Here is a 20,941-nt window from a genome sequence, read left to right as displayed (position 1 = left end):
ATTGAGAACAGGACTTTCGTCAGGCAATATCACAGGAGCAACTGGATGTAATTTGGTAAGTATATGTATACACTACAACCCTGTGTATTGGATTTAGTTTGGGTGATCAGGGTGACAGTTTTCCTTTAAGCACTTTGAGGGGCATTCATCAATATTTTACTAGTATACAGTCATGGCCGTAAACGTTGGCACCCCCTGAAATTTTTCTAGAAAATGAAGTATTTCTCACAGAAAAGGATTGCAGTAACACATGTTTTGCTATACACATGTTTATTCCCTTTGTGTGTATTGGAACTAAACCAAAAAAAAAAGCAAATTGATCATAATAATGTCACACCAAACTCCAAAAATGGGCCGGACAAAATTATTGGGGCCCTTAACTTAATATTTAGTTGCACACCCTTTGGAAAGAATAACTGAAATCAGTGGCTTCCTATAACCATCAATAAGCTTCTTACACCTCTCAGCCGGAATGTTGGACCACTCTTCCTATGCAAACTGCTCCAGGTCTCTCTTATTGGAAGGACACCTTTTCCTAACAGCAATTTTAAGATCTCTCTACAGGTGTTCAATGGGATTTAGATCTGGACTCCTTGCTGGCCATTTCAGAACTCTCCAGTGCTTTGTTGTCATCCATTTCTGGGTGCTTTTTGACATATGTTTGGGGTCATTGTCCTGCTGGAAGACCCAAGATCTCAGACGCAAACCCAGCTTTCTGACACTCGGCTGTACAGTGCAACCCAAAATCCGTTGGTAATCCTCAGATTTCATGATGCCTTGCACACATTCAAGGCACCCAGTGCCAGAGGCAGCAAAGCAACCCCAAAACATCATTGAACCTCCATCATATTTCACTGTAGGTACTGTGTTCTTTTCTTTGTAGGCCTCAGATTTCAGTAGACTGAACAGCAGAATCATGTGCTTTATCAAAAAGCACACTCCCGGGCATCAGGCTTGCTGCCTTGGAGTTATACTTGACTCTGATCTGTCTTTCACTCCCCATATTCAGTCTCTTTCACGTTCTTGTCACCTGCATCTCAAAAACATTTCAAGAATCCGCCCGTTTCTCACTACTGAAACTGCTAAAACTCTCATTATTGCTTTGATTCACTCCCGCCTCGACTACTGTAACTCTTTACTAATAGGCCTTCCTTTCTCCAAACTCTCTCCTCTCCAGTCCATCCTTAATGCCGCAGCCAGACTCATCTTCCTCTCCAGCCGCTACACCGATGCCTCCTCCCTGTGCCAGTCACTACACTGGTTACCAATTCAGTCCAGAATACAGTACAAAATCTTCAGTCTCACACACAAAGCTCTCCACAATGCTGCACCTCCCTACATCTCCTCTCTCACCTCCGTCTATCATCCTACACGTTCTCTCCGATCTGCTAATGATCTGACACTAACATCTTCTATAATCCGAACTTCTCACTCCCATCTCCAAGACTTCACTCGTGCTGCACCGGTTCTCTGGAATGCTATCCCTCAGACTCAACAACAACATCCATAGTTTCAAACGTGGCCTGCCTGATACTTGTCTTTGTTTGTACCCCATAATTGTAAGCGCTGCAGAATCTGTAGGCGCTATATAAATAAATAAATTAATTAATTAAATAAAAGCTCTATCTTGATCTTATCTGTCCACAAGACATTTTCCCAGAAGGATTTTAGCTTACAAAAGTTCATTTTGGCAAAATGTAGTCTTGCTTTTTTTTATTTGTCTGTGTAAGCTGTGGGGACCTCCTGGGTCTCCTGCCATATGCTGTCATTTAAATGTGGACGGATAGTTCGCACTGACACTGATGCTCCCTGATCCTGAAGGACAACTTGAATATCTTTGGAACTTGTTTGGAGCTGCTTATCCACCATCCGGACTATCCTGCGTTGACACCTTTCATCAATTTCTCTCTTCTGTCCACGCCCAGGGAGATTAGCTACAGTGCCATGGGTTGCCAACTTCTTGATAATGTTGCACACTGTGGACAAAGACAAATCTAGATCTCTGGAGATGGACTTGTAACCTTGAGATTGTTGATATTTTTCCACAATTTTAGTTCTCAAGTCCTCAGATAGTTCTCTTCTCCTCTTTCTGTTGTCCATGCTTAGTGTGGTGCACACAGACACACAATGCAAAGACTATGAACTGCTCTCCTTTTTATCTGCTTTCAGGTGTGATTTTTATATTGCCCACACCTGTTACTTGCCTCAGGTGAGTTTAAAGGAGCATCACATGCTTGAAACAATCTTACTTTTCCACAATTTTGAAAGGGTGCCAATAATTTTGTCCAGCCCATTTTTGGAATTTGGTGGGACATTATGTCGAATTTGCTTTTTTACCTCCTTTTTTGGTTTAGTTCCAATACACACAAAGGGAATAAACATGTGCACAGCAAAACATGTGTTACTGCAATCCTTTTCTGTGAGAAATACTTAATTTTCTAGAAAAATTTCAGGGGTGCCAACATTTACGGCCATGACTGAATGTACTATTATAGATGTGAAAAGTCACCTAAGAATACACCTTCCTGCTCCAAATTCACCAAAGGTCGCACGCCACTTGATGAATTTCTGGCTCCTACGCCCATGCTACTCGCTTAGACTGCTTTCCAGAGCTGAAGTGACATGGTGTGAGTTTGTGTGTAAATCAAGGTGCTGCGACTTTTTTTTTTAGACTTTTTCGCAGATAATGAATCAGTGCCCACTGCATAAAACTAGTCTAAAGCACTGCACATGGTAGTTCACGTTCAGATATGATCTATAGCAAAAGTTGTAGAGGAAGTGACTGAGACTTTTTTTGAGAAAATTTTAGATAAAAAAAAATATATCTAAACAGCTTAATAAATTCCCCTCTTTAGTCATAAAAAGTAACTGAACTTAGTGAAAACTCTTTAAACCCTTAATAGGATTCTCTTCTTACAGTAAAATGGTATGATATTACTTAAAAAAAAAAAAAAATTTTATTTACATGTATTTTCTTTATGGTATTTGTCCTTCATCCTATAGACTTTCTGGCAATAATCATAGTAATGTAAGTTAGATTTTTACTGTATTCCATAGGTTTCGTATTACCTAGTAAAGTAAGTGTCCTGATTTTTGTTTTTATTTAAACCGTCTACAAAGTGATAAAAGTGATAATTATTATAATAGTATATTGTTCTATTGTAGACTAACTATAGAGAAAGGTCAAGATGACCAAAACAACCATTGTCTATTAATATAAAAAGGGCCTGACGAAGCGCTGATTGCGCGATACGGACCATCGCCCAACCCTCTCCCCCACACCTCTGTTTCCGTCTGCTCTCCCATGCATGTTTGTATGCTGCCAAGCTAATATGAAATAAAGAAGCTTGCTGACATCGATTGACCTGGTGAGTGCTCCACTTCTTTCCTGCCTATTATGGAATATCTATCAATATAATACTATTCTATGACCTTTGGTGCATCTATTGCTTGTGCTGTGGATTTAGATTATTGAATTACTATGAATTGCTCTCAGTCTTTCACTGGCACCTGCTGTTTATATGAGAAGTGCTGTTACTCTATCTTAATAATATATATACCTTTTTAAAGAGGACCACTCAAAAGTTCACACATAAAACTTCTAGAAAGGTGTTCTTTTTCAAATAAGATGGCAAATATGTGATGGAACTGACAATCTGTAGCATGAAATCTGGGTCTGGATAAATCTATTGTATTGTATTTTCATTCATTTTCACCCAAAACATGTTTTCTTTTTCAATGTTTATCTTACTTTCTGACTTTTATTGGTACTTCCCAATTGCTTGATAGGTAATAGTTGATGTCTTACATGCTATGTTTTCTTGCAGGGAGTGATGCTCCAAAAATGCAACATCTCCATAACTGCGTCCACCTGGGTCTCCAACCAGACACCTGTAATTAATACAAGATCATGTAAATTCAAGTTCAGTTCATTGTACATGTAAAAAACGACAAGCTGACGATATGTGTGCACTGTGTTTTAATTGGGTGATTTTTTTTTTTTTATGATTCTAGGCTTATAATGTCTCCGCTGTCTCGTTGACACAGCTTCACATCAAGTTTATACCGAATCTGAAGGAAAGACACGCTGGTTTGCTTAACTGATGTTATCTTTACTGAGATATAATGAACATGCGGTAAAATCACAGGCTTTGGTATTTATCAGATTTGCAGTCTGTATTAGCTTTAAGAAGTCCTGTGGATCTGGTCACTGTGGTAGCTGGAGCTGGAATGAATGAGACGTGCCGGGGCTAGCCCTAGGCTTTAGAGAGAAGGCCCGCCTCTAGGCTTCAAGAAAATGGAGGGTCTTAAAGGGACAGACCCTGCTGAGTGCCAAGCATGTAAAATACATTGCGAAGGCAGCACACTCCCCACCTGGTATACTTTTTGTTATGCCACTAACCCTTGGACAGGAGTAAAACTACTTCAGAAATTGGCCTTGCATACACTTTGGGAATGCTCTGTCTAACAATCCTAACTTCAACCTTTCTAACTCTAGCATCACTACTAGGATCAGTCCCCACAATGAGTCCAATAGGCCACTCGTTCCTGTGGGCCTGAGAGTCTTTCAGTAAGACAATGTCTCCAACTTGTAAATTGGGCTTGTCATCTTGCCATTTCTTGCGTGGCTGGAGTGTCACCAGGTATTCCTGTCTCCACCTCTTCCAGAAAATGTCTGCAAGACTTTGAACTTGTTTCCATTGCTTGGTGTACAAGTCCTTGAGCAAATTGTGTTGAGAAATCTCTTCCTTTTTCAGAAGGCCTTGGATTTCTTCTTTAAAGACTTCCTGTTGGATGATTCTGATGATCGTGACCTTGGCTTGTTCACGGTGGTCGTTGCTACGCTGATCAGTATTGGTAGCTCTGCAGGAGGATCTGGCTAGACAGATAAGTTTTCCGATTGCACGGGTCAGCGACTTCCAGCTGGAAAACCTTTCAAATCTATGGGCGCCCAGACTGTCTCTTGTAACTAAAGTCCTACAAACTGCAACTTGAGGTCTTACCTCTTTGTCTTGATCTGGTTCTATGAGCTGAAAGGCCTCTACCTGAGTAGTTCTTTTGGTTTCTGGTTTACGAAGAAAGGATGGACCTACGAACCAGTTAGTTTGCTTGAGTGCAGCGGCTGGCACTAGTCTTGTCCCATGATCAGCTGGGTTCTTGTCTGTGCTGATGTAATGCCACTGTTCTGGACTTGTAGACTTTCTGATACGTGTCACTCTGTTGGCCACGTATGTATAAAATCTTCTTGAAGCATTGTGAATATATCCTAACACAATCTTGCTGTCTGTATAAAAGTTAATTGCATGGATCTCGATGTCCAGTTCTGTTGTAATCGTGTCTGCCATCTCTACAGCTAAGACAGCAGCACAAAGTTCTAGACGTGGGACAGTGTGAGCCGGTCTGGGAGCCAGCTTAGATTTTCCCATGAGGAACCCGACATGGCTTTGTCCCTCAGTGTCTATTACCCTAAGGTAGGCGACAGATGCAATAGCCATAGTGGAGGCGTCAGAGAATATGCATATTTCTCTTTGTAGCAGACAAGGAAACAGATACGTATGGTCTAGGGATGTTGAGTTGTTCAAGCTCTAACAATGAGTCTTTCCACAACTTCCACTGCATTTCCTTCTCTTCAGGTAGAGGTACGTCCCAGTCACTTTGTTCTTGCTCAGTAGTGATCTGTCTCAAAAGAGCTTTACCTTGCATGATGATGGGTGCTACGAACCCCAGGGGGTCGTAAAGACTGTTGAATGTAGATAGGACACCTCTTTTTGTGAATGGCTTCTCTTCTCTGGAGACCCTGAAGGTGAAACTGTCAGTCTTCAGGTCCCAACTAATCCCAAGACTTCTTTGCAAGGGTGGTGATTCTGTTCCTAGATCCAAGTCTTTGACGTCTTTAGTACGGTCTTCCATTGGAAATGCTTCCATGACTCTGTTGCTGTTGGAAGCTACCTTGTTCAGTCTTATGTTGGATTCTGCCAACATTTCTCTTGTACATTTCAGGATGTTGATAGCTTCTTCGTTGCTGGAGAAAGAAGCAAGTCCATCATCTACGTAGAAGTTCTTCATGACGAACTGTGTGGCTTCTTGACCATGTCTTTCACCTTGCTGTGCTGCTCGTCTCAGGTTGTAGATAGCTACAGCTGGAGAAGGGCTGTTTCCAAACACATGTACCTTCATCCTGTACTCTGTGATTTCTTTGTTAAAGTAATTGTCTGCATACCACAGGAACCTTAAGTAGTCTCTGTGATCTTCACGAACAAGGAAACAATAGAACATCTGTTGTACGTCTGCTGTCACTGCTACGAGTTCTTTTCTGAACCTGATGAGTACTCCAAGGAGTGTGTTGTTCAGGTGAGGTCCGCTGAGAAGGACATCATTTAGTGAGATGCCTTTGTGCTTCGCACTAGAGTCAAATACTACGCATATCTGGCCTGGTTTCTGAGGATGGTACACCCCAAATATTGGTAAGTACCAGTGTTCTTGGTTCTCTTGTAGTGGTGGTGCCCTTTCAGCTTGATCGTTGTCAAAGATCTTCTGCATGAAAGCTTGGAAGTGTTTCTTCATATTTGGCTTTCTTTGTAGCATGTGCTGCAACGAAGTGAAGCGTTTCTCTGCTTGTACTTTGTTGTCAGGAAGGCGATGGCGTGGTGACCGGAAGGGTAGAGGGGCTACCCAACTGCCTGATTTGTCTCTGAAGACTTCTCTGTCCATGATCTCAAGGAAGAGAGTATCTTCCACCGAGGGTGCTAGCTTGTCGTCATCTCGTGTTCTTTCAAACACCTTACAGCCCAGTTCATCTGTATCTCCAGTTGAGGCTAAGTCTTCCATGCACCTCTGGATACTCGGATGATGTATTGGGTTTACAAGTCTCTCTTTAATGTGTAGACTGTTGGTACATGGGCAAAGACAAGATGTACGACCATTCTGTAACAGATGTGTTCTGTAGACATTTACCTTTTCTGGTTTGTGGAGTCCGTCTAGACATACTTCTCCAACGATGACCCATCCGAGATCAAGGCGTTGTGCAAATGGTGCATTGTGTGGCCCATTGTACTGTTCTCTGACTTTGTGCACTCTGAGGATATCTCTCCCAAGTAGAAGGATGATTGCAGCATCTGGATCTAGCGCTGGTATCTGATCTGCTATTCGCACCAGATGGGGGTGATGACGAGCAACTTCAGGTGTGGGGATCTCTGACCTGTCGTCTGGTATCTCATCACATTCTATGAGGGTAGGAAGAGTCACCTTTGTCTTTCCATCTAATGACTCAATGATGTAGTTGTTTGCTCTTCTCCCTGTTGTCTCTACAACTCCAGAACAAGTCTTCAGGGTGTATGGAGTTGGACTTCCTTTGTCACCAAAGAGGTCAAAGAACTCTGTTTTTGCCAGAGATCTGTTACTCTGTTCATCCAAGACTGTGTACATCTTGATTGCTTTTTCTCTGAAGCCTGCAGGATACACCTTGACTAAGCATATCTTGGAACATGATCTGGGGCGGCCCTGCTCTGTACAGATCTCAGTGCACTTTGAGGTTACTGCTGGCGTTGTACTCTTGCCTTGCTCCCCACCATGATCTTCTTGAGTTGCTGGAACTTCTTGTTTCCATGGTGGTGTTCCTGGGTGCAGTGCTGACAGGTGTTTGTCACTGTTGCACTCTGTGCATTGTATTGTTTTTGTACAGTCTTTTGCAAGATGCTGAATTGAAGCGCAACATCTGAAACAAATGTGATTGTCTTTGAGGTAAGCTTTGCGCTCTTCTAATGTCTTACTTCTGAAACTGCGACATTTTCTTAGTGGATGAGGCTTGTTGTGGATGAGACATATTTTGTCTGGCTCCTCAACTTTCTTACTTGCGCTGTCTTCCTGATTGACTGCAGACTCAGGCGAGACTTCTGTCTTCCGTACAGAAACTGTTGCTCTGCGTTCTTTGTAAGGCATTGGATGTTTTTGCTCTACCTTTGGGGAGCTTGCAGTTCTCTTGTTCAGGAAAGCAAAGCTTGGATCATTGCGTGTTTCAGCTTGGTCTGCGATGAATTCAGCAAGGAAGGCAAATGGTGGAAATGCGACTCGATGTTCTTTCTTGTATCTTGATGCTTGAGTGACCCACCTTTCCTGCAAGTTGAAAGGAAGTTTCTCGATTATGGGATCAACGCCACGTGCTGTATCTAAGTATGAGAGACCTGGCAGATATCCACTAGACTTAGCGGCTTCTATTTCTAAGAGTAGGTGCCCAAACCCTCTCAGCTTTTGATTGTCTTTGTTTGTCATTCTTGGATAGTTTTCTATCCTCTTCAGAAGAGCATCTTCAATCACTTCAGGTGACCCATAGCAGTGTTCTAGTCTCCTCCACACCATTGCAAGTCCTGCTGCTACGTCATGAACATGTACTGATCTGATTCTTTGGGCTTGCTCAGTGGACTCTGGTCCTAGCCATTTGACGAGCAGATCAAGCTTTTCTCTGTCTGTCAGATGTAAGTCTTGGGTACCGCTTAGGAAAGATGACTTCCAGGCCCAGTAGTTTTCTGGACGGTCGTCGAATTTCATGAGACCAGCGCTCACTATCTCACGGCGCATCAGGAAACCTTGCTACCTCTGTAGCTCTTGCTGCATCTGGTGAATACTTCCTTGGTGTAAACTCAGGGTATGGCTGCGGCTGGTAAGGCTGATGAGGTACTTGACTAAGTCTGCTTTGTTCTCCTCTGTTGTAAGTCTTTCTGCTATAATCCAGACTTGTATTTGCTTGAGGAGGGAGTACATCAGCATCCGTTTGCACTCTTGTCAGGTTGGCAGATTGGTCTCTGAGCATGCATCCACTTGACTTCCTACCCTGAGGTTCTAATTCAGTCTTGCAGTGTTGCATAGTATCAAATTGCTTATTGCTGGTGGAGTCAATGATGGTCTTGGTGCATAATTGAACTGCTGGTCAGTGTACATGGTTGCTTGTCACTGTATGTACTCACGGGTACGTTGGCTTGCGCTGAGGGGTGACATCTGGGTTTCTATGTCAGCGAACTGAGCTTCGGCAGCCCTTGTGAGAACTTCTGCCTCGGCTAAGGCTGCTGCAGCGTTTTTCTGCTGTTGCAGTAAGTGTAAAGATGCTTGCACTTCAGCTTGTTCTTTCATCAATTCAGCTTCCTGCTTTGCATAGGACGCCATTGCACAAGCTGCCTCTGCTTTCGCTCTTGCCTTAGTTGCTATGGCGCTAGCGGATGACAGGCTGGTGGTGCTTGAGTGTCTAGAACTATGGCGTTTAAATCTTGCTGCATCGGAGCTAACCGAAGTTAGATTTGTTTGACTGGACGCTCTAGACAATGTTGTGCACCTAGATCTACTTCTTGGCAAGGTGTCTTCCTCTTTATAGGAGCATTGAGGGTTAACTGTCAGAGTGCTGTTCTCTGGGTTCTGCATCTTGATTTAGCTGGCAGCGTAGATAATGATGATGACTGGACACAGCACAGCGGTGTTATAGCACGTGAGAGAATTAGTTTCACTTTCTAGTGCTTCGCGCCCTTACTCCGACACAGACTGCAGGGCACAGGATTTATGAGTCTTTTTTACTGCTGCGGACGATTCAAAGCTAATTAACTGCTTCTGATAACGTTTTAAAAGCCTTTTTACTATAATGTCTCCGCTGTCTCGTTGACACAGCTTCACATCAAGTTTATACCGAATCTCAAGGAAAGACACGCTGGTTTGCTTAACTGATGTAATCTTTACTGAGATATAATGAACACGCGGTAAAATCACAGGCTTTGGTATTTATCAGATTTGCAGTCTGTATTAGCTTTAAGAAGTCCTGTGGATCTGGTCACTGTGGTAGCTGGAGCTGGAATGAATGAGACGTGCCGGGGCTAGCCCTAGGCTTTAGAGAGAAGGCCCGCCTCTAGGCTTCAAGAAAATGGAGGGTCTTAAAGGGACAGACCCTGCTGAGTGCCAAGCATGTAAAATACATTGCGAAGGCAGCACAAGGCTTATAAGCAGTACAAAAAAATATAACTCTAAATAGGCAGAAAAAGTAAAGCTCCTGTTGCCTGAAGCAAAAATGTAGACCCTGTTGTCTTTACCAGTATTACCAATGCTGGATCTGATGTAAAATGCTAGTGTTGGTAGTTGTCTCTTCATTCCACTTGCTAGTGGATTTTGACTGTTTGCTAACACCAAAAAGAGTGGAAAAGATTACATAAGCAAAATGCTCTAAACTTCAGGCAGGGATTAAAAAATAAATAAAAATTAAATGGTGTATGCTATTATATAGACCATATATATATGTGTTTTTTTTTTTTTCAATAAGTTTATTTGTTTAAGAAAATTAAACCCATCGCATAGGTAATACAGTCACATATTCTTTTCACTACACAAAGACAAAATAAAGTCAACAGCAAAACTGTGTATAAAAGTGAGTAATCTATTTGGTTTTTATAAAGTATGTGCTTAGACACTTTTTGCATATCCTGACTCACCTCAGGGCACCCATGTTGCCATAATAACGTTCATCATGATTAGCTGCACATCTCCCATTGACTCTGCCAACTTCCTCCCATCCTACACACACTTTGCATAGACCACGTTCTCCTCCAGGCATACACCCCTTCCAGAAATAATTTTCATAAGCTGAAGAAGAAAAAGTGGAAAATTAGATTACAAAAACAATTCAAAGTTTAAGTAAAAGAACTGCAACAAAAATTGTAGCCAAAAGACACATAAACACTTATCATATGTGATGTAAGGGCAACATGCAACCAAGTGAAATCATTGCATCATACATGTCAGGTAATAGGGGTGCAATGTAATTTGTCAGTAAGGTAAGATAATACTGAATTAGGTCCCTGGGATCTTGATCACATAAAATATATGATAAATTCTACTGCCAAACATGTAAGCAGCTACATTGCTCGTTCACATTGTCCTATCTGATATTTGGCTTGTACGTCTGCCTCAGGATGCATAATTTACAGCAATGTGATGACATCCTATCTTACCACAACTGCTACCGAGTAATCCTAGTCTTAGCGTAAAGGATCGCTTTGCTTATCTATGGCCTTACAGGTCAGACGATTTTTGTGGTGAGGATTGGAGATATTCACTAACATGCACAATGAAGTCCTTTTTCTAGGAAAGACTTTCTGATTGAAATCTATTGACATGTCATTTGACGTAAACACTTCACTTAAATCCTAAAAGTAGAGAAAAAGAAAACAAATAAAACAAATGTGTAAACAATATTAGAACTGATTATTTATTTATTGAGGAAAATGATCCAATATCACATATCTATGAGTGGCAAATGATGTGAACCTTTGCCTCCAGTATGTGATATGACCCCCTTCTGCAGCAATTAATAATCAGTCCTGCACATCTGGTTGGAGGATTTTAGCCCATCCTGCCATATAAGCTTCATTTCACTTCATTTCTATGTTGGTGGGTTTTCTCTCAAAAACTGCTTTCTTCAGGTCCTTTCACAACATTTCTGCTGGATTAGCATCCGAACTTTGACTTGGCCATTTCAAAACGTTATTCTACTTTAACAATTGTCTGGTAGAGCAAACCATGCTTAGGGTTGTTGTCTTGCTGCATGACACACATTCTCTTAAGATTCAGCTTCCGGACTGTTGTTCTGAATTTTTTTGTTAGAATTTGCTGGTATTAATCAGATTTTATTGTTCAGTCAATGCTGGCAAGTTGTCTTTGCCCAGATTCGGTAAAATAGGCCCAAACCATGATCCTACCACCATCATGTTTCACAGATGGTATGTGTTTTTTATACAATGTTTTCTGTTCTGTAAGCACTTCTCATTTAAACCAAAAATCTCTATTTTGGTCTCATCAGTGGAGAAAACATTGTTTCCCTTGCCTTTTGGCCTGTCTAGGCGATCAACAGCAAACTGCAGATGAACAGCAATTTCCTTTAGGAGAGCAGGGGCTCTGAACAAGTCACTTGACTTATACACTTAAGACCTAAAAGTAGATACAAAGAAACCTTAAAAAGAAAATATTAGCTAATGTGGGAAAGTTCTTTAGTTATTTATAGTTACCTTGGGTTCCTTTGTGCCATGTAGCCTATTATATGTTTTTCTCTTGGTGTGGTCTCTGTTGGTCAACCACTTCTGTGGAGGGTAGTAATAGTCTTGAATTTTCTTCATTTTTACCAAAAATCCCACCATTGGGTGGGGCAGCCATTGGGGAGCGCATGAGGACATAGCTTTGTAACCTTTTCCAGCCTAATGAGCATCAACAACTCTTCTTCTGAGCTCTTCATACTATGCTAAACTTCCAAAAATGTGTTGTGAAGATCAGACTGTGATAGAGCCCTGTTATTTAAATGAAACAGGTGGCCCACTCACACCTGAATGTCATTACATTGATCAAAAACACCTTAAGGAAAACTGTCAGTTTGCTCCCCCAGCACTAACCAGCGGTACTGTCTGGTGGTGCAGGGGACGCTGATTAGTTTGATGCCTACTGTGCCCGGATCCGCCCCGCCGTTCGGCCGAAATCTTTGTTTTTCTATATATGCTAATTCAGTGCTAACTGGCACAGGCTGTGGTTACTGGCACTCTGACGTCAGCGCCGCCCAGCTTATCAATATTCCTCCCCTCCCTCTGCCTCTCCCTCTTCTCCCCGCTCTGTAATGAAGAGGGAGAGGCGGTGATGTCAGAGTGCCAGTAACCCCACCTGTGCCAGTTAGCACCTAATTAGCATATACAGAAAAACAAAGACTTTGGGCGAATGGCGGGGCGGATGCGGGCTTGGTAGGCGTCAAACTGAACAGGGTCCCTGCACTACCAGCCAGTACCACTGGTTAGTGCGGGGGGAGCAAGCTGACAGTTTTCCTTTAATTTCATTTTCAAATTAATTGCTAATTTAGGTTCACATACTTTTGCTAATTGTTTCTGTTTTCAGATTTTTCTTCATTTGCACAAAATTTAGAGGGTTAGACATAAGTTTTACAGCGGACTCTTTTGACTTCTAAGGGAATCTTTTCTAAATCCCCTATGTAGACGTCATTGTGCAGGGAGGATGGTAGGGGGAATTCTGATTAACTATTGTGATTGTCCTGATCCTATCTTACCTAGCTACTGGTGTAATAATGCATGTAATGATATTGAGGAGACTGCTGAAAAGATTTGTCTAAAGAACAGGAAGTATCAGCATATTATTATGTATTTTTGGCCACAATGAATGCTGCAAATATGGATAGTAAAATGGAAAATTTGAAAAAAATATCTCTAATAATTTTTAAAAATAAAACATGATTTAAACAATATAATTTTCTGAAATACGGTAATCCTCTTTAAAGATAACAAAAACATCATCAAATGAAGTTGTAACACTGAACACAATTAAAAAGGCTTATGTCACCTATTAATCTGTTCTACAACCTGAGTTTATATCACAATCCCATGTTTCATTCAGAGGTGCCCGAACAGTGTATCTGGAGAGCAGGAGCCATCCTGCAGGACTGTACATGTTGCCATGGCAGGAACGACGGCCCTTTAAATCATGAAGGGTCACAGCTTTCATGCTTTTTTTAGTGACAGCCAACGCATACATAATAGGGAACCCTAAAAAGATATTTACAATATAAGTTATTATATTTTAAAGTCAATACCTAAATTCAAACTTTCCTGCCTTCTAGAAACTATTATGACTGGGTAACAAAATTAAAGGGGTACTCCGGTGGAAAACCAACTGGTGCCAGAAAGTTAAACAGATTTGTAAATTACTTCTATTTAAAAATCTTAATCCTTCCAGTACTTATCAGCTCAGGAATTTGTATAGTTGGACAGAGGTGTCAGCAGAGAGCACTGTAGTCAGACATAAAAGAACAACTCAACTTCCTCTGTAGTATACAGCAGCTGATAAGTACTGGGAGGATTAAGATTTTTTTAATAGAAGTCATTTACAAATCTGTTTGACTTTCTGGAGCCAGTTGTTTCCACCGGCAAACCCCTTTAAAGGGGTAGTCCAGTGGTGAAAAACTTATCCCCTATCCTAAGGATAGGGGATAAGTTTGAGATCGCGGGGGGTCCGACCGCTGGGGCCCCCTGCGATCTCTCTGTACGGGGCCCCGGCTCTCCGCCGAGATAGCGGGTGTCGACCCCCGCACGAGGCGGCGGCCGACACGCCCCCTCAATACATCTCAATGGCAGAGCCAGAGATTGCCGAAGGCAGCGCTTCGGCTCTGCCATAGAGTTGTATTGAGGGGGCGTGTCGGCCGCCGCCTCGTGCGGAGGTCGACACGCCCCCTTCCCGCGGGCTGTCGGGGCTCCGTACAGGAGCCCCCGCGATCTGCAACTTATCCCCTATCCTTAGGATAGGGGATAAGTTGCTCACCACTGAGTCACCACTGGACTACTCCTTTAAGGCCAGTAACAAATTTCTGTTTAAATCATTTTTACAGAAAAGTCTGAGGGTAAATTCCCAAATACAATATCCACTGCAGATTTGCTGCTGCAAATTTCATGCTGTGCAACCAATACAAATAAGAAGTTGAACATAGCATCAAATCTGGAGAATCAACCCCAAAAAAACTGTTACGCCGAGCGCTCCGGGTCCCCGCTCCTCCCCGGAGCGCTCGCAACATCCTCGCTACTGCAGCGCCCCGGTCAGATCTACTGACCGGGTGCGCTGCGATACCGCTCCCAGCCGGGATGCGATTTGCGATGCGGGTGGCGCCCGCTCGCGATGCGCACCCCGGCTCCCGTACCTGACTCGCTCTCCGTCGGTCCTGTCCCGGCGCGCGCGGCCCCGCTCCCTAGGGCGCGCGCGCGCCGGGTCTCTGCGATTTAAAGGGCCACTGCGCCGCTGATTGGCGCAGTGGGTCTAATCAGTCATTCACCTGTGCACTTCCCTACTTAACCTCACTTCCCCTTCCCTTCCTTGCCGGATCTTGTTGCCATCGTGCCAGTGAAAGCGTTTCCCAGTGTGTTCCTAGCCTGTGTTCCAGACCTCCTGCCGTTGCCCCTGACTACGATCCTTGCTGCCTGCCCCGACCTTCTGCTACGTCCGACCTTGCTCTTGTCTACTCCCTTGTACCGCGCCTATCTTCAGCAGTCAGAGAGGTTGAGCCGTTGCTAGTGGATACGACCTGGTTGCTACCGCCGCTGCAAGACCATCCCGCTTTGCGGCGGGCTCTGGTGAAAACCAGTAGTAACTTAGAACCGGTCCACTAGCACGGTCCACGCCTATCCCTCTCTGGCACAGTGGATCCACCTCCTGCCAGCCGAACCGTGACAAAAACCCACAAAGGATACAGTATAATATAAAAACCGCTCACATATCAGTAGTTGGGCTTTTGTTCATACTGCCTTATATGCTTGTAAGGGATTTGTTCACACTGTTGACATTTAGCCAATAGAATTCGATTGGCTGAATTTCCACTTGCACCAAGCCCCACAAAAATTATTGTTGGTATGACCACGCAGACATGAGCCATCTCATAGATGGCAATGCAGTCTGGTGGAATTCAGCCCAAAGAATGAACAGTGGCTAAACTAATTGTCAGTGGCAGAACTAATTCTAAATTGTCCTTACACTGGGGCTGGGAACCAAAAGATGTTCTAACAGATCCTGTAGAGTGATTATATGCTGCTGTGCCTCTTTGGGTCTCTGGGAGTCACACCCTGCCCTGTCTGTTTCACCAGGGTTTACCCCAATTACTTATTATAGCTTTGCCCTGCACCTTCATTGTTCCATGAAGCCATTACACCACTCCCTTTAATGAATTGACTAACTACCCAACTATACAGCTGGAAACATGCAGCATGCACATTGCACAGCATTCTATGGGGACTAAGAACAATCAAGCCATGGATTGGCTTACATAGTTCCAACCCAAGTCTTGGGAAAAAAGATAAGGGTTATGCTGGGTGTAGTATATGTTACATGGCGGTGGGAGGAAGTTGGACTAGGGACTTCTCCTGTAACCATTTACTGTCTTGGGTTTACCAGGCTTATCAGGATAACATGTACCACTACAGGCCACTATGTGAAGAAATACAATATCCCATTTTACCCTGACCTGAAGGACCTTTTCTTACTTCTTTTCATCTGAACATTTTACTTGACTGAGGGGAGAATTGCTGCCCATTGGCTCCTTAGTAAATATGTGCATTTGTCGACCTGTAGTCAGGCCAGATTAATGAGTTCTGTTGGAAGCCAACCTACAGACTTTCAGGGAATCTACCAAACCCAGGTACGGGGTGAATATCTACAAGTGAACATTTACACTCCACATGGGTTACCTCCCTTTAGTACTATTTACTATCTGTCATTATGTAACTCGGGTACTGTATCGTTGTAACTGTTCAAGATACAGTATGTGCTTCCATTATGTGGAAGAAGTTCAGTAAAAGTTAAATATTAAATGGAAACAACCTTTGAGTCCCAGTGAGTTGGTTTATACTGCATCAAAGGCCTTTGTCACCAGGAAAACGACCCCCCCCCCCCCTCCCCAGGGAATATAGACCATATATAAATATGTACCATCAGTGTAGGCTCTCACCCTTGACAACTTAGTGGCAACTCTGGGTAGTACACTTGGGGTCCTAATGCCCACTCTAACTATCAGTGATAACTGTGACCTCTCCTCTGCTGGGGGAGGGACACTAAACTACCAGTTGACCCTACACCACTCCATCATGTCCTTCCCTGAGTCACCGCATACAGGCCTTCAACTAGGCCTCAGGGCAGCAAGTTTCTCACTCTCTGCTGATCTAACTCTCTCTACCTCTTATCCAGTTTATCCCCTCGTGACAAGACTCAGGCTGCACTTCTCAGAGACTGGATCCTCTGGTCCCTCCCTCTGGCCTTCTGAGTCTCACAGTGGCTCCACTGGACCACACTGCATCACTTCTCTATGGCTGTGCTCTGGCCTGCTTTGGTTTTGCGCAGCTCCGCCTACCAAGGATGAAGAAAATTTGTCCACTTTTTATCCCTCACCATAATAGTTTAAAACGTAACTTTTATTACTAACAAAAATAATAATGAGTGTGAGTGACAATTAAAGGGGTACTCCGGTGGAAAACTTTTTTTTTTTAAATCAACTGGTGCAAGAAAGTTAAACAGATTTGTAAATTACTTCTATTAAAAAATCTTAATCCTTCCTTATTGTCACGATTCAGCTTACAGGTAGTGGATCCTCTGTGTCAGCGAGGGATTGGCGTGGACCGTGCTGGTGGACCGGTTCTAAGAGGCTACTGGTGTTCACCAGAGCCCGCCGCAAAGCGGGATGGTCTTGCTGCGGCAGTAGCAACCAGGTCGTATCCACTAGCAACGGCTCAACCTCGCTGACTGCTGAGAAGGCGTGGGACAGAAGGACTAGGCAGAGGCAAGGTCAGACGTAGCAGAAGGTCGGGGGCAGGCGGCAAGGTTCGTAGTCAAGATGGATAGCAAGGGTTCAGGTAACACAGGCTTGGACAACACTAAACGCTTTCACTGGCACAAGGCAACAAGATCCGGCAAGGGAGTGCAGGGGAAGTGATCAGATATAGCCAGGGAGCAGGTGGAAGCCAATTAAGCTAATTGGGCCAGGCACCAATCATTGGTGCACTGGCCCTTTAAGTCTCAGAGTCGCACGCGCGCCCTAGAGAGCGGAGCCGCGCGCGCCAGCACATGACAGGAGGGGCCCGGGACGGGTAAGTGACATGGGATGCGATTCGCGAGCGGGCGCGTCCCGCTGTGCGAATCGCATCCCTGACGGCCATGTCAGTGCAGCGCTCCCGGTCAGCGGGACTGACCGGGGCGCTGCAGGGAGAGAGACGCCGTGAGCGCTCCGGGGAGGAGCGGGGACCCGGAGCGCTAGGCGTAACAGTACCCCCCCCTTAGGTCTCCCCCTTTTTTTGTCCGACAACTGCTTTACCTGGGACGAGGACACCGGGAGTGAATGGATGGTTTCCTCAAAGGCAGGCAGTACAGCAGGAGTGGGAATGGGGAGGGAGGGCAGAGGGTGAAGCTTGGCACGGGGCAGGGTGACACAAGGACGGGGGCCATGAGGAGGCACTGAGGCTTGCCTGACGGGACTGGGAGGGGGGGAGAGGCATCTCTTGTGGCAGGCAGAGTCCCAGTTCTTGATCTCCCCGGTGGTCCAGTCAAGGGTGGGAGAATGAAGCCGGAGCCATGGCAGACCGAGGAGGACCTCAGAGGTACAGTTGGGAAGGACGAAAAATTCAATCCTTTCGTGGTGGGGTCCAATGCACATCAAGAGGGGTTCTGTGCGGTAACGCACGGTGCAATCCAATCTGACTCCGTTGACCGCGGAAATGTAGAGCGGCTTGACGAGACGGGTCACCGGGATGCGGAATTTATTCACAAAAGAATCCAGAATAAAATTCCCAGAGGCACCAGAGTCCAAGCAGGCCACGGCTGAGAGGGAGGAGTTGGCTGAAGAAGAAATCCGCACGGGCACCGTGAGACGTGGAGAAGCAGACTTTGAACCAAGAGATGCCACACCCACGTGAGCTGGGTGCGTGCGTGCGTTTCCCAGACGTGGAGGACGAATAGGGCAATCCACCAAGAAATGCTCGGTACTGGCACAGTACAGACAAAGATTTTCTTCCCTACGGCGATTCCTCTCTTCCTGGGTCAGGCGAGACCGATCCACTTGCATGGCCTCCTCGGCGGGAGGCCCAGGCGTAGATTGCAGCGGATACTGTGGGAGAGGTGCCCAGAGATCTAAGTCTTTTTCCTGGCGGAGCTCTTGATGTCTCTCAGAAAAACGCATGTCAATGCGGGTGGCCAAATGGATAAGTTCTTGCAGGTTGGCAGGAATCTCTCGTGCGGCCAGCACATCCTTGATGCGACTGGATAGGCCTTTTTTAAAGGTCGCGCAGAGAGCCTCGTTATTCCATGATAATTCGGAAGCAAGAGTACGAAATTGGATGGCGTACTCGCCCACTGAAGAATTACCCTGGACCAGGTTCAGCAGGGCAGTCTCGGCAGAAGAAGCTCGGGCTGGCTCCTCGAAGACACTACGGACCTCAGCGAAGAAGGACTGGACTGTGGCTGTGGCAGGATCATTGCGGTCCCAGAGCGGTGTGGCCCAAGACAAGGCCTTTCCTGAAAGAAGGCTCACTACGAACGCCACCTTAGACCGTTCTGTAGGAAACAAGTCCGACAACATCTCCATATGCAGGGAACACTGAGACAGAAATCCACGGCAGAGTCTAGAGTCCCCATCAAATTTGTCCGGCAGGGACAAGCGGAGGCTAGGAGCGGCCACTCGCTGCGGAGGAGGTGCAGGAGCTGGCGGAGGAGATGGTTGCTGCTGTAGCAGAGGCAGAAGTTGCTGTAACATGGCGGTCAACTGCGACAGCTGCTGTCCTTGTTGGGCAATCTGCTGCGATTGCTGAGCGACCACCGAGGGAAGGTCAGCGAGACTTGGCAGCGGCACCTCAGCGGGATCCATGGCCGGATCTACTGTCACGATTCGGCTTACAGGTAGTGGATCCTCTGTGTCAGCGAGGGATTGGCGTGGACTGTGCTGGTGGACCGGTTCTAAGAGGCTACTGGTGTTCACCAGAGCCCGCCGCAAAGCGGGATGGTCTTGCTGCGGCAGTAGCAACCAGGTCGTATCCACTAGCAACGGCTCAACCTCGCTGACTGCTGAGAAGGCGTGGGACAGAAGGACTAGGCAGAGGCAAGGTCAGACGTAGCAGAAGGTCGGGGGCAGGCGGCAAAGTTCGTAGTCAAGATGGATAGCAAGGGTTCAGGTAACACAGGCTTGGACAACACTAAACGCTTTCACTGGCACAAGGCAACAAGATCCGGCAAGGGAGTGCAGGGGAAGTGATCAGATATAGCCAGGGAGCAGGTGGAAGCCAATTAAGCTAATTGGGCCAGGCACCAATCATTGGTGCACTGGCCCTTTAAGCCTCAGAGAGCTGGCGCGCGCGCGCCCTAGAGAGCGGAGCCGCGCGCGCCAGCACATGACAGGAGGGGCCCGGGACGGGTAAGTGACATGGGATGCGATTCGCGAGCGGGCGCGTCCCGCTGTGCGAATCGCATCCCCGACGGCCATGTCAGTGCAGCGCTCCCGGTCAGCGGGACTGACCGGGGCGCTGCAGGGAGAGAGACGCCGTGAGCACTCCGGGGAGGAGCGGGGACCCGGAGCGCTAGGCGTAACACTTATTAGCTGCTGAATACTACAGAGGAAATTATTTTCTTTTTATAACACAGAGCTCTCTGCTGACATCACGAGCACAGTGCTCTATGCTGACATTTCTGTCCATTTTAAGAACTGTCCAGAGTAGGAGAAAATCCCCATAGCAAACATATGTTGCTCTGGACAGTTACTAAAATGGACAGAGATGTCAGCAGAGAGCACTGTGAGAATTTCCTCTGTAGTATTCAGCAACTAAAAAGTACTGGTAGTATTAAGATTTTTTTTTATAAAAGTAACTTACAAATCTGTTTACCTTTCTGGCACCAGTTGATTAAAAAAAAAAAAAAAAGTTTTACACCAGAGTACCCCTTTAAGGAGTGAAGTTAAAAACCCAGCATATCACCACTATATTTATCACATGTTGCTAACCAGCATACATAATCACAGTTTGCATCCTGGGCATACCTGCAGCACATGACCTCTGGTCCCTCCCTCTGGCCTTCTGAGTCTCACAGTGGCTCCACTGGACCACACTGCATCACTTCTCTATGGCTGTGCTCTGGCCTGCTTTGGTTTTGCGCAGCTCCGCCTACCAAGGATGAAGAAAATTTGTCCACTTTTTATCCCTCACCATAATAGTTTAAAACGTAACTTTTATTACTAACAAAAATAATAATGAGTGTGAGTGACAATTAAAGGGGTACTCCGGTGGAAAACTTTTTTTTTTTAAATCAACTGGTGCAAGAAAGTTAAACAGATTTGTAAATTACTTCTATTAAAAAATCTTAATCCTTCCTTATTGTCACGATTCAGCTTACAGGTAGTGGATCCTCTGTGTCA

The 20,941-nt window shown here is 45.1% G+C and overlaps 1 protein-coding gene across 4 annotated transcripts in view; it reads right to left on the bottom strand.

Annotated features, from left to right (window-relative positions):
• Nucleotides 1–20,941, bottom strand: part of LOC130282411 (serotransferrin-2-like) — a 78,096-nt gene that overhangs the window by 7,289 nt on the left and 49,866 nt on the right. For 3 of the 4 annotated variants that reach the window (XM_056530643.1, XM_056530661.1, XM_056530636.1), the window contains exons 12-14: nucleotides 13,380–13,562; nucleotides 10,461–10,611; nucleotides 3,809–3,891 (exon numbers count right to left, since the gene is read on the bottom strand). In XM_056530643.1, coding sequence (XP_056386618.1) covers nucleotides 3,809–3,891; nucleotides 10,461–10,611; nucleotides 13,380–13,562 — 417 coding nt within the window. The remainder of the gene's footprint in view (nucleotides 1–3,808; nucleotides 3,892–10,460; nucleotides 10,612–13,379; nucleotides 13,563–20,941) is intronic. The other variant, XM_056530651.1, reaches the window with a different exon arrangement.

This window comes from Hyla sarda, chromosome 1 (assembly GCF_029499605.1).
Source record: "Hyla sarda isolate aHylSar1 chromosome 1, aHylSar1.hap1, whole genome shotgun sequence".
NCBI lineage: Eukaryota > Metazoa > Chordata > Amphibia > Anura > Hylidae > Hyla > Hyla sarda.
The sequence above is the reverse complement of the archived record's forward strand: the minus strand, read 5'-3'. Positions and strand labels throughout refer to the sequence as shown.